Source organism: Sturnira hondurensis, unplaced genomic scaffold, assembly GCF_014824575.4.
Source record: "Sturnira hondurensis isolate 20B ecotype Veracruz unplaced genomic scaffold, ASM1482457v3 Scaffold0008992, whole genome shotgun sequence".
NCBI classification, from domain to species: domain Eukaryota; kingdom Metazoa; phylum Chordata; class Mammalia; order Chiroptera; family Phyllostomidae; genus Sturnira; species Sturnira hondurensis.
In genome coordinates, this window is record NW_028081623.1 from 4128461 (window position 1) to 4143145 (window position 14685).

Genomic DNA, 14685 nt, shown 5'->3' on the forward strand with positions numbered 1-14685 from the left:
GGGCTTGGTGATGATGAACTCCTTGAATTTGATCTTATCTGAGAAGCACTTTATCTGTCCTTCCATTCTAAATGAAAACTTTGCTGGATAAAGCAATCTTGGCTGTAGGTCTTTGGATTTCATGACTTGGAATACTTCTTTCCAGCCCTTTCTTGCCTGGAAGGTCTCTTTTGAGAAATCAACTGACAGTCTGATGGGAACTCCTTTGGAGGTGACTGTCCCCTTATCTCTTGCTGCTTCTAGGATTCTCTCCTTCATTTTAATCTTGGCTAATGTAATTATGATGTGCTTTCGTGTGTTCCTTCTTGGGTCCAACCTCTTTGGGACTCTCTGAACTTCCTGGATTTTCTGGAAGTCTATTTCCTTTGCCAGACTGAGGAAGGTCTCCCTTATTATTTGTTCAAATATGTTTTCCACTCATGGCTGTTTCTTTTCCCCTTCTGGTACCCCTATAATTCAGATGTTGGAACGTTTAAAGATGTCCTTAAGGTTCCTAAGCCTCTCCTCATTTTTCTGAATTCTTGTTTCTTCATTCTTTTCTGTTTTGTCATTTTTTTCTTCCTTCTGGTCCACTCCCTTGATTTGAGTCCCAGTTTCCTTTCCATCACTGTTGGTTTCCTGTGCATTTCCCTTCATTTCAATTAGTTTGTTGTTTCTCTAATTTGTGACTAAAATCGACCAGTTCTGTGAGCATTCTGATCACCAGTATTTTGAACTGTGCATCTGAGAGGTTCGCTATTTCTTGTTTGCTTAGAGTTATTGGCTCTGGGGCTTTGAGTTCTTCTTGAGCCATATTTTGGACTGTTCGTGTGTGTTACGCATGAGGAGTAGAGCCCTAGGTGTTCACCAGGGTGGGGCAACTCAGTCACTGGGTTGTGATGCTGTATGTGGGGACAGGTCAAAGGAAATCAATGGCGGTCCTCCCGCCACTGGGGCCGTGCAGTCCGTCTCACTGCTCACTCCTTTACTAGGTTTATCTGCGCATGCAAATGTGCAACCGTGCTCAGCCTGCCCGAACGGTTAGTTGTTGTCGGACTTCCGTATAGTTCAGTTTTCTGTTCTTTGGCTGCGACTTTGTTTACTAAACCTTTGTTGTATTCAAACTTGGTTGTGGGAAAAGGCACAGTGTTTCCACCTATGCCTCCATCTTGGCGGAAGTCCTGAAGACTTTTCAAAAACATACTGAATCATTTTAAAGAAATCAATTTCCAGGCATTCAACTTCTATACATATTCTTTCTAAAATCAATCAGGCTAACTGATTAAACTTTCTTTCACAATAAGCTTTCTCCCACTAGGCAAAAGGAAAACATATTTCTCACAAATTCCAGATCTTACTATCACCTTAGTTCATGTAAAATTTACCTAAGTAATAAAAACTTTTAAAAATCAACTTAATATATGCAAAGGATTGTTTTTTTGAAAACTCATTTAAGATACAAACTGCTACTATAGATTATGTGGAAGGATAGAAAAGCAGTACCAGTTTATAGACTTTATAAATTTCATTTACTCATTTTAAAACAAAAATTTCTGCATGGAAAACAATATTCATACTCTTTTTCTTCTTCATATAGAAGTATTCTGTCAGCAATTTTATTATTTTCTTTTAAAAAAAATTTTTAAAGAATTTTTATGTATTTATTTTTTAGAGAGAGGGTAAGGAAGGGAGAGAGGGAGAGAAACATTAAAGTATGGTTGCCTCTTGCCCACCCCCTACTGGGGACCTGGCTGGCAACCTAGGCATGTGCCCTGAATGGGAATTGAACTTGCAACCTTTTGATTTACAGGCAGGCACTGAATTCACTGAGCCACACCAGCCAGGGCAATTTTATTATTTTCAATGAAAACTTTTACAAGTGTGAATTAATGTATTCCAACTGTTTTTGTCCTGCTTTTTATCTGGATGTAGATGATTAATCTACAAAGAAGTAAATATGCATAAAACGTTTTACCAGTGCTTAATGACTATAAACAATATATACATGCTTAGAACTGAAAAGATCACCCAAGTTTGGCTCTTTGATACTCCTGAAAACAAACTGTTTCTAATAGTTGCTTTATCAATGAGAACATCACTTAAGTGATACTTAAGTGGTCTAATGTGCTCAGTGAAGGCTTAACCCTACCAAATGAGTGAGCTAATCACCTCTAGGAGATGTAGCTAACAATAGAACCCCTATAAGAAATATTGAGATAACCTGAAAATATTTCTCTGTATAGAAATTGTCAATACATTCTTTTATCCTAAGAATGTTTTACACTGAAAATCCGTTAATATCTATATTTATTCACAATAGCTAAAAGTACACACAAGGTTTCCAGAGCAAAGATAAGTTATTATTACTTATATCAAAAAATGCAACACTTTTCCGCATATCTAATGAGAGCCAGTTGTTAGACCTTCATATACAGGGGCTGAGTCACAAGAAAATGTCCCCAAAATTATAAATCTGGAAGTTTGTACAAAATAGCTATATTAATACCCTCAGGGTAAGCAAATTCTCCTTGGGAAGAAAGGGGAAGGTCTCTGGGTTCTTACCCTTTGGAATGTAAATAAATATCTCCAGGGGGGAGATAAACTTGATTGGTTTTGCAATCTCAATCTGGAGAAATGTCTCCAAGGCTCCGAGTTTCATACTCCTTTGAAATATAAACATAAACTTCCTGGGAATTCCCTAACAATCTATTCAGTCATCTTCTAATTTTCAAGGCTTGTTCTTTAACCTAGGTTCCAGTTTTCTTAGTTTATAAAGCCCTGACCATGCAGAAACATAAAAATATTCATTACTTGATAATACACAGTAAAACTAAGCAAAGTATTTATATTTTCAGTACTCATTATGACCTGACTGCCTTTTAAACCCTTTATGAACAACCCTGAGAACTCTACAGAGGTGCCCCAGAAGCCTCTTTTCAGAGGGACAATTAAAGTGGAGGTACAGGGTGAGCAGGGCTCTGGGACCCTATTCCTGCTCATATTTTAAGCTTCCACGATGGTTTTTTGAAGCCTATACAAATACATATGTGTATACACAAATATATACATATATATGTACACACACATATATATATATAGTATATTTAAAATCCAATGAAAAAAGAAACACCAAAAATTGTTGGTAACCTAAGATCCTCAGTTTTACAGAAACAAAGTTTCATTTACATTTATAATTGCCTTGGCTTGGTACTGTTACCTGCATTAATGTCATTAAAAAGAAACAACAGGCCAAAATGGAGTTACTTTTGCTAAATCACATCACCTAACTGCAGTTTCAGCATTTCCCAGGAGGGGAATTTAAACCAGTCTGGAAATTCTGAATCTATACTAGTGAGGTAATCTGCATGACAAAACTCCTGCCATTCCCTTTCCCCAAAAGAAAAAGACCAGGCCTAAAAATAATCCTTTCTTTTCTTTTGCTACTAACTCTCCCACCACTCCCTTCTGCCTATTAAAAACAAACAAAGAAACAAAAAAAAAAAAACTTGTATGTTGTACAACCCCCTCAGAGTGCCCTTCTAGCTGCTAGATGGAATGAAGCCCAATTTATGAATACCTTAATAAAGCCAATTAGATCTTCATATTTACTAGGTTGAATTTTATCCTTTAACAGTGTAAACCACAAACCACCACAAAATTAACCAATTATTCCTGGAGCTCCATATAGCTCACAGGTACTCAGAAAGTTTTTAGTGTTCTCTGTTAATGTCCTCATATCCATCATTCCAATTTACTTGTCTTCCACCAGGTAATCCAACATAAAACTTTCTCCCTTCCCCTCATCTCTTTTCCTGAACCCACCTGTATACATAAATTCAATATGTCAGCATAAATATTGAAATCTGCAGAACTTTTATGAATTTATTTGACCCAAACTGATGACAATGCCAGGGAGCAAAATCTTAGCATATTGAGAAAATGCTCCAAAGAGTGGTAGTTTTGCAGTTTATTTTATACAGCACAATCAAAGAAGGAGATTTAAGGATGGTAACATGAAATTCATTGATGGTAGATTAGGGAGGCAGGAGAAAGCAAGGCGACTGGATGAAGAGTAAAGCAGAGAAAAAAAATACTTCTTTCACACCAGTGGGTAGGGAACAGTTAACAATTAACATTTACAACACATTGAGATGGTATCCAGGCAACAAGATAACAATAAGGGGTTCTGGGTCTCCTGCTCTCTCTCATGCCCTAAGGGGATTGCTCTGACATTCCGGAGGGTCTGTTATTTTAGATGCAAAAGAAACAATACAGATTTACCGTTCTCAAGGAAGGTTCGGCACTAGGATGTGGTAACCTTCCATGACTCACTTTTAATTAGAAATTTTTATGTTCAGGCCATCTTATGTAGTTACTTTGTCTCTGAGTTTGTAAGGCTCACAGGCCTCACTTGAACTTGTCAGGTTTAGTATGTGACCCCTTTTTCATCCACAAATATAAATACAGGATGTGGCAAAAGAAGGTTTACAGTTGTGAGTACACAAAACACAGAATTATTGTATTATTATTTTCTATTATTATTTTCCACATAAACAACTGTAAACCTACTTTTGCCCCACCATGTAGATATTTAAGGATCTTAGAACGTGCAATCCCCAGGCTAACACTTGGATATAACTACATTTATAAAAATTTAATATTAAGGCCCTGGCTGGTATAGCTCTGTGGATTGAGCTTGGGCCTGTGAACCAAAGGATCGTGGTTCGATTCCCAGTCAGGGCACATGCCTGGGATGCAGGCCAGTTCCCAGCAGGGGACACACGAGAAGCAACCACACATTAATGTTTCTCTCCCTCTCTTCCCTTCCCCTCTAAAGATAAATAAATAAAAATCTTTAAAAAATTAATATTAAGGATAAACCTATAAATCTCTAAATCTAAAGTAACATGCTACCCAATATCACTTTCAAAATTTTTCATGATTATTTATCTATTCCATTTTTCAAAGGACATACTGTCAATTCATATTTCTTTACTTAGGATAAAAAAAGAGTAACAAAAACAAAAACAACTGCTTAGAATTCAAGAAACCCAAGTTCTGGACCCACCTCTGCTGCAATGAGAGCTTAAGCAAATCACTTAACTTTTCTTGGCCAATTCTTCATCTATAAAAGGCAAGTAGCCTATTCTCAGAAGTGATCCAAGTTGACTCTGCAGTTGAGGAATAGTGTGAAGAAATAAAATGGAATCATTATAGCTAGTTTGTTGGGGGAAAATTGATAGTTATTTTAAAATACAGCACAGTGTGTACGGAGTGACTCGCTATACAGCACAGCAATTAGGGGATTGTTTTTACAGCCCAGGTTTTCACAGCCCAGTCATTTGCCATGTTTCTTCCAGCTTATTGTCTATATACCAGAGATAACAAAATGCTCTGATTTCTGCTTCTGTAAATTGCCTCCTGCTTTTGGTCTGAAGGATGGGCCCTCTCTTGCTCTTTAAAAATAATTGCTTTCCCACTGTTCAAGGCCCAGAATTTGGAAACTGACTCCTCTGGGTCTGCGTGCGAAATAAAGTTCCACTCCGTACACCCAAAAGCAGCTGAGTTGTTTTCTGTAATAAGTTAAGCTGCTAAATCACTAAAATCAGGTAGGTTGAGGTAGGAGGAAACTATTCTATTCAGTAATCATCTGATTATCCCAACAGATCAAGAAAAGAGTGTTCATATATACAGACCACGTGACATATATTATTCAGATTGCAGGTCATCTAGAGCAGCCATTTTCAATCTTTTTCATCTCATGGCACATATAAATTAATTACTAAAATTCTGTGGCAGACCAAAAAGTGTATTTTTTGCCAATCTGACAAAAAAAATTGGTATAATTTTGATTCATTCCCAACAGACAACTGTTGTCATTTTTTATTTGACAATTTAAGGGAAAAGAGGACAGTGCCCCTGACTAAATAGTCAGGCGTTACATGTTTTAATTCTTGCATCACCTCAGTGTACCTTGACACACCAGCTGAAAATCACTGGAGAGGATTATCATCTTTGACCAAGCCAGAAGCTAAGAATGCAGGACTGACTCTTCCCAAGAATGTACTTTTTACTGTAAGAACTGTGGACAAAAAGGAGGCCACATACTAAACCTGACAAGTTCAGGGTTTGCCTGGAACAAACTCAGAGACCAAAACTAACCTCACAGCATGGTCTGAACATAAAAATTCCTAATTAAAAGCAAGTCATGAAGTGTAATCACATCCTAGGCCTATAGCTTCTTTAACAAAGTCAATCTCTATCTTAAGTAACGTTTTCTTTTTTGCATCTAAAATAACATACCCTTAAATGTCAGAGTAAGTCCTTTTTTTTTCCAGACCCCTCGGGCATGAGAGCACTAGGCCCATATTGTTATCTTGTTGACCAAATACCATTTCTATGTATTGTAAATGTCAATTGTTAACTATCCTATACCCACCAGTGTAAAAGAATTGTTTCTCCATTGTACTCTTTATCCAATCATTTTGCTTTCTTCTTCCTCCCTAAATCTACCACCAATGAATTTCATGTAAAGGCCTTTATGTCTCCTCTTTTGATTCTGATATAGAAAATAAACTACAAAACTGCTACTCATCGAAGCATTTTCTTAATCTGTTGAAACTCTGCTTCCTGGCACTGTCATCAGTTTAGTTCAAATAAACTTATAAAAATTCTTAAAAGGTTTTGATGCTTCTTACTCTTCGGATGGGCGGGGTAGGACAAAATGGAGGCTGAACTACAACCCGGAAAAGACGGCACGTCAAACCAGTGAGCCGAGCAGAAAAGGCAGGCTTTATCCACATAGCAACCTGAGCCCAAGGAGCACCACCAGTGATATATTGCCACTTTGTTCAAAGGGGACCAATTCCCAGCTCCCACAAAGACAGCCAACCAAAATAAAACCTGCCATATTCCCTGGCATGTTTTAGGCGTGACTTCCACGGCCCCACTCTGTGGGCTGGGGAACCACACCCGGGTGTGCAAACCTCAATAAAGCTCTATACTGCCTAACTTTGTCGCTGATTGGCATTTCTTCCTTGGCAGAGCCTAAGAAAACCTTTCACTTACATTGACAAAACTCTGAGCTTTCCTTTCTTCTTCAGAACACTGGCTATTGCCTAGTCATGCTCCCAATTTGCAAACCCTAAGACCCTTGAATAAATCTTTACCATTTCTAGCCAAAGCCTCCATACTCTTTCTAGCTCATTCAACAATTATCAAGAATTAACTCTCCCTCAGTCCTCCTATACACCTACAACTGTAGTGAAAGACACAATGTCAATTCTTAACCTATCTTTCAAAAATTTTCCACTGTATTTTTCCCCTCCCCCTTTGCTAATACAAGTTCATATGTGTAGAAGATAGCAAGGTATCACTATGGGGAAGAGTATTCTACAACTGTAAGCCAAGTAAAATGACAACTTACAGTATTTTACTGAATTCTGCAAAATTATTAGCCAATTAAAAAATTATAAGAGTTAATTTGGTCCCCAACCCCCGCCCCCACACCGTATTTCTGTTCCCTTCCCACAGAAAATGTAGATTGGTTGATCATATAAACAAGCCAACAAGTGAGAACCACTGAGCAATATGATATGATCATTCAATAAATATTTGAGCACTCAATTACCAGGCAGTAATAATCTAAGCATCAAAGACAGTGTCCAGAATTTTTTACCAGAACATAAGTATTTAATAAAGTGTATAATCTGGGGACTTCAGGCATCACAAACCTTGATGAGACTATTCTGCTTTGATTGATTCTACAGCTTGCTTCTAAAGGATAATTTTGGTGAACCGAATTTCCTCAAAATAAACAAGAACAATACAAAAACAAAAACGGTAGATCTCTATTCACCAAAGATGAAAGCTGAAAAGACATCACACTTTTTGGCTAAGCATGTCACGAAACAGTGAGAAGGGGCAGCTACAAGAATGTGTATAGGCTGAAAAGCACAGGCTACCTATGCTTGAGGCTAAGATTGAATGAGTTTAAAGTTAAGATATTGTTTCCTACAAGCTGACTTCAAGATTCATGACTACAACCCCGATTTCTGTAGTACAAAACTGTAGTAAATATATTTCTGTATTTACTACAAAACTGTAGCAAATATAAATTTACTACAAATTCCGGGACAACTGGTACAAAGGCGTGTTTCATTATGCATTAAATGTCATTCTTCAATTATCACATTTTTCTTCATATTTGACAGTCTGTGAAATAAGATCTGAAGAGCTTTGGCCAAATTTTGCTCTTTGAAAATCAGTGTCCCTGCTTCCTAATCTGCTAATCCGCTAATCCAAAGGAAATAAAGTCCAGCATTGGTTTGCACAACCTCTCCAAGTTAAAGATGCAATCGGAAAACCCCCTTCTGAAATCCGGGTATACATTTTTGAAGTTATTTAAACTTGGGGGACGAGGGAGTAAAGGAAGCGAGAGCGGTGAGACGTCTGCCCTGTACGACCGCGCAAGGAGTGGACTTGCAACAGCGTGCTCCCTGCCCTGGGCCCAGACGCCGGGCTGGGTGACTCTGACTCTGACTCTGGGGCAGTCGGAGAGTGGGACGAAGCCAGCGCCCCAGAGGCGAGCTGAGGCGAAAAGACCAAACGGCGGGCTGCGGGGTCAGGAGGCACTTCAGGAAAGCTCAGGCGCTCTACTCAGGGCGCCGCCTGAGGTAGGAGGCTGGGTTTGGGAATCCCCTTCGCCGCCCGGACCAAGTCTTGGAGGGTACCTGACTTCAGGCGGCCGGTCCACAGCTCCCTCCCGCCGCCCAGGCCGCAGATAAAGCCTGTTTTCCTCAAAGCTTTGGCCCTCGCTTCACGAGCCTCTCACACTCCCTAGCTCCCAGCATTAGAAGAATGCACGGACCCTCGGGCACCTCAGACCCCGCCTCCCGGCCTCCAGTGGCCGCGCGCGGGCGGAGCGTTACGGTTTAGTCGTTCTCTAGAGAGGGGTCCGTCTGGTAGGTTGTTCCGGACTGAGAAGCGGAGTTGCAAATCCTGTAGGGTGGGTGCAAACACCCGGATGGGTGTTCGGCCTTTCCTTTACCCTTTTCCCTTTCGGCCTTTCCTTTACCCTTTCCTTTCACTTAAAGGAAAGATAAAGACTTTATCTTTATCTTTCACTTAAATTAGCTCAATTTTTACCCAATTCAATAACCCACTTATTCCCGTGCCCGTAGCGGGACGTTTGTGAAGCGGAACCAATATCTTGTACGGCGCTGACGGCCGGAGGACTATTTTGGTAAAGGACCACCAATTCTTTGTGAAGGGTTGGTCGGGACAGTTCCGGGGACGCAGCAGTCAAGTCTTCGTCTTCACCTCCGGATATGCACCGACAGAATTTTCGACCCCCGACTCCTCCTTACCCCGGCCCGGGTGCAGGAGGTTGGGGTAGCGGGAGCAGCTTCCGGGGTACCTCGGGCGGAGGCGGACCACGGCCGCCCTCCCCTCGGGATGGGTACGGGAGTCCTCATCCTACGCCGTCGTACGGGCCCCGCTGTAGGCCCTACGGGAGCAGCCACTCTCCAAGACACGGCGGCAGCTTCCCCGGGGGCCGGTTCGGGTCTCCGTCCCCGGGCGGTTACCCTGGCTCCTACTCCAGGTCCCCCGCGGGGTCCCAGCAGCAATTCGGCTACTCCCCAGGGCAGCAGCACACCCACCCCCAGGTAATAATAGCCAGCGTTTACCGAGCTCTTACTGTATGGCAGGCACGGTACTAAAAATCCCTTTATGCGGGTTGTTTTTTTTTAAAGTCCTCTATGAGATGAGACTCGATTGTTCGCCCCGCTCTGCAGATGCGTAAACTGAGGCTCAGAGAAGTTAAGTATTTGTTTTTAGACTACCTGAGAAAATGGCAGCGTTACTTTCTAGAGTCCTGCTTGTAGCCGCCACGCTGCCACTAATTTACAGATGATTTTCCTAGTTCTCTCTTCTTTGTCAGAGCCGTTGCCAATTCGTCTCAGCGAATTTATTCTGAGCCCGGGTACCCGAGGGGGAAGAAAAGCGAATGAATTCCCAGTGTGGAGCTCTTCTAGTTTAGAGAGTTATAGGCTGCTGGCACTTTTTTTTAAACCTTTTCTTCCTCTCCCCACCTTTAAAAAAAAAAACCCTCTTACCATTTCTGTTTTCGAAGTACATTGGCTTCTGCTCCAAGTTTTCTCAAGGGGGGATCGGTTAATAGTGGAAATTCCCTATTCCTCTCAGAATGAATACAGAAGATGAGAGTATTTCCGGTGTGTGTAGGACTTTTGTGGTTTACAACTTGCATATACTCGGTGCATTTTCAACTTTACTTACGCTAAACGAACCCCATCCCTTTGAGTCTGGAGCTAACGAGATGGGAAGTTTCGTTAATTTACGTGAAATTTTGAAAGTTATAGGATTAAAAAGTTTGAATTTTTTTCCAGAAAAAAAAGTGGAAATTTTGAGGGAAAAAATACAATTATTTCTTATTTCACCACCACTTGATAGTTCTGCAAAGTTTGAAAACCTGAAGTATTTGAGGTGGCAGTGGGCATAGAATTAATAATAAAAGAGCATATCAAATTGGTTTAAATACTTTTCAAAAACAAAACACTGGACTAAAGAAAGCATGGACTTTGCATTTGAACATACTTGGCTTCAAGGCACAACCTTTTAACTAGCAATGTAATCCTGACTAGCTTTTGAAGAAAAAATACCAGTGATCTCTACTAAATGTTTTTTTTAACTGATTTTTTTTCTCAAGGGTTCTCCAAGGACATCTACACCTTTTGGATCAGGGCGTGGTAGAGAAAAAAGAATGTCTAATGAGTTGGAAAGTTATTTCAAGCCTTCGATGCTTGAAGATCCTTGGGCTGGCCTAGAACCAGTATCTGTAGTGGATATAAGCCAACAGTACAGCAGTACTCAAACATTCACAGGCAAAAAAGGAAGATACTTTTGTTAACGTTTCTGAAATTCAACTGGAAACTTCATGTGTCAGGAACACCTTGGACAAAATTTTCACTTGTGTACTTAAGTCGAACCCTTACATGGGTCATCTTGGTATTTTTCATCATATCAAATATGGGTATTAGGGAAACATGTGGTGGTATAGTATGCAATATTTAGCTCTCTGAAAGTGCCTACCACATTTTAGAAGATTTGCAGTTTCCAAATATTTAACATTCTTGGTTATATAGTAGACATTTGTCTTAATGTTTTAAAATAAAACATTTTGTCTATATTGTGGTTTTGTCATATGCTAAGGATTAGAATTATTAAAATAATGCTTTGTAATCAGAATTCATCACTAAATATTTGCCTACTACAGCTTTTGAAAATAGATAAACCATCCTTCGAGCTGTAGACAGTTCTGTATTTGTTTATAATAGGGAAGGAGGAGTAAAGGAAGAGAATAAAGGAGATTTCTGTTCCTATTATAACCATTGTTTAATGTGCGTATTTTATGTAATACTTTTGTAAAAATGCATTGAAACTTGATTGGAAGTCACAAAAACTCAAACTTAAATAAAAAATTTTTTTATACTAACTTAACCGGAAAGGACAAAGACCTACCTATTTCTTGCATAACTAGTTTAGAGCTATTTTGTCTGAATTTCTCTATATTTTTCAGTATTGTGGAGTCATATTCTCTTGAAGCCAAAGAAGATGGCTGTCAGGAGTTTCATATCACTTCCATTGTGAAGAGGATATTTCCCAACCCTGTCAATCTCAGAGCAGATAGATTGGCCATGCTTACTTAGATTGTTTTTGTGTAGTCCTGATCTAATAACTGACCAAGATAGTGAGGTCTAATTAGTTTGAACAATGGACCCACCCCTACAATGAGACTGTAGACCCACCTGGAGTAGAGAAGTGGTTTTCCACAGGAAGGAATGATATGTTTATTTACCTACAGTAATGGAGAAAAAAATATGAAGAGATTTTTTTTCTGTGGCAACTTTTTTTTCTTTTAAGAGAGAAGGGAAGGGAAAAAGAAACATTTATCAGTTGCCTCTTGTACACACCCCAACCAGGGCCTGAACTCATAATGAAGGCATGTGCCCTGATGGAAATCAAACCCATAATCTTTTAGTTTACAGGTGGTTGCACCATCCAGCTGAGCCACACCAGCCAGGGTTTTCCCAACCAACCATTTTAACAAAATCAAGTCTCATCGTATCCAGGCTATTTTAATATTTTGAGGTCACAATACATGAAAGTAGAGCTAGTTAAAATTTTGTTTAAACATTTCCAGAAATGTCTAAAAATGAAATGGTCTCACCACCTACTTGAGCTATACCCAATTGTATTTGTTACATTGTCACAGAGACAAAATGAGGAGAGAAGGATTTTTAGATTAATAAAATATCCATGATAACCAGGATTACCACTGCCAAATTACTAGTTGGATGAGTTATTTAACTTCTCTATGCCTCAGTTTTCTCATATGTAAAATAAAGAAGTTAATAGTACCCATGTCATAGAGGTGTGTGTGAGAATTAAATGGGTTTACATGTGTGAAACTCAAAGGCCAGAGCCTGGCACATAGTAAGCACTCAATAAATTGTAGCTATTTCTCATTCACCCCTATATCCTCAGCTCTTAGAACCATGCTTGGAAAGTAGTAGGTGCTTAATAAATATTTGGTGAATAAATGTAGACATTTGATTATTGCTCTGTCTTTATCTCCTATATATAAAAGAAGAGTAAATACTTTCCCCCTAGTATATTAAAGGAAACGTTGTTATTCCCTAATACCTTGTCTTTCCAGATGATTTGAGGTCATGATGCATGATGAAAATTAGAGCAAGTAGAATACTTTGTAATCCTTTTATGGAACTTCACAGGTAAAATTACTTTCTGTGGGAAATGGCTTCTGATAATAATTATTAAAGCATCTCTTAGAAATCACTGGTTATTGGCAAAGATAAAAAAAGGAAGTCAGGAAGGATATTGTATTAAAGTATATTTGGAAGATTTTTAAATTTTAATTTCTAATTAATAGTTTTTATGCATTTTATTTTGCTATTTTATAAGTGTAATGTTAACCAACTAAATGTAAATTTTTTTCCTGTCAAGTTACCAACATCTACTTTCAGAAGTCTGACTTTCTCTAATTTTTTTAAGAGAAACATTTTTGTTTTCAAAAAAAGTGCATTTCTGTATTGCTCTAGAGAGTCTTGTTTTCAGTTACAGAAGTTCTTTTGACTGATATTTTGGTTTTTTCTATTATAAGCCTATTTTTATGTACCTGAGTGAATGAAATGGATAATTCTTTTAAATGAATATTAATTTTTTTAGTGTTCTAGAGTACACATTTTTACCTCCATAAAAATGTTAAATAATTATGTTAGAGAAATTTATAGTTAAGTTTGCATCTTAAGTATTTATATAATTAAAGAATGGAAAAATAATCGATAGCTATGTCTTCAAACAACAGTATTAAATTTCCCAAGGTATTTGCAGGCATCAATAACTTTACGGCATCCAGAGCCATATAGGCCTAAAGACCATCTCCAAAATCAGTGGATTATACCAGTTCTCCATTTTCTTTTCTGCCATTGTGTGATCACCCTACCCTGCTTTACAAAAGAAATCTATGGTAGTTAAATTTTTCAAAAATTACCCCACCGATATTTCAGGTCCCACATATTCTTCCAGAAACTTGCCACTACCCCATCAAGATACGGAATTATGTCCCTTCCCTTTGAATCTGCACAGAGCTTTCCTTCCTTTCCACAAGGTAGTGTGGTGGAAGTTAATGTATTTTTATTATGGGTGAGTGTGGTGTTAGAAATGGGTTTTATTGGCCCATGTGGAGGTGTTCAGAATTTAGATGTATTGTTAAGTAAGGGCGATAGAGTAATGTCAGTTTTTGTTTAATGACTTGCCTTTTTTGTCACCTGACTATTCAAAACATTTTTCTTGGGGGTGAATAGTATAAAGAAAAGAGATCGTGAGGGAAAGGCACCTTATCTTTAGATAACAAGTCAGAAGGTTTGGCAACCTCATCTATCTTAGAATTAGAAAATTTGAGATTAGTGTAAGAGATGATGGATTTTGTTGGCTCTGCTGTAAGCAAACTGTCTTCACCATTATCAATAACAGCAAAGAATGAATATGTCTAAAACCTGTCTGAGTAACATAATTTGCATGATTTCAAGGAGAAAGTTAAGAGTTTCATGTTTATTTCTGACATTTACTTCAAGTTGAAAGATCACATTTCAGAGGTAAGTTTATGGTTTTATATTTTCTAGAGCATGTTTCAGATTCTTAGGTAAAACATTATTAACCTATGCCAGGCTCATTATTAGATTCTGTGTATTCATACTAATTTTTTTACCTGGCCAAAGTGTCCTGCTTATTGTCTCTGAGCCATTTCTCCGTTTTTATCATTCCAACTATGTATTATTATAAGCAAAATAGTAGTCATCAGTAGCACTGATAAAACATAGTAGCCATCAGGATACTTTGCATAATAAGCTCTGAACTTACTAATAACAAAGTGTCTTTTTGGCCTTAGCTCTTACATTCTAATATAATTTTTCTTCTAATCTAAGACATTATTATTATGTGATTGACCATTACCTACCACTTAGTAAAAACACTGCCAACTAAACTATGATATGCCATGAATTATAAGATACTTCCCAATTTCAGAAATGTTAAAATGTATATTTTAGTTTGATGAAATAGTTTAAATAACACTCTTAAAAGCAGAACATATATTTACATATA

The 14685-nt window shown here is 38.4% G+C and overlaps 1 protein-coding gene and 1 long non-coding RNA gene across 2 annotated transcripts in view; one reads left to right on the forward strand and one right to left on the reverse strand.

The window, feature by feature from the left end:
* Positions 1–8975, reverse strand: part of LOC118994010 (uncharacterized) — a 62256-nt gene extending 53281 nt beyond the window's left edge. Inside the window, exon 1 of the long non-coding RNA XR_005067979.1 lies at positions 8712–8975. This is a non-coding gene — a long non-coding RNA (uncharacterized LOC118994010). The remainder of the gene's footprint in view (positions 1–8711) is intronic.
* A 146-nt stretch (positions 8976–9121) lies between these two features.
* Positions 9122–11387, forward strand: MPLKIP (M-phase specific PLK1 interacting protein). Its single transcript, XM_037056524.1, has 2 exons — positions 9122–9647; positions 10709–11387. Exons 1-2 carry the CDS (start codon positions 9309–9311, stop codon positions 10907–10909), a joined length of 540 nt encoding a protein of 179 aa, XP_036912419.1. The 5' UTR covers positions 9122–9308; the 3' UTR covers positions 10910–11387.
* The last annotated feature ends 3298 nt before the right edge of the window (positions 11388–14685 follow it).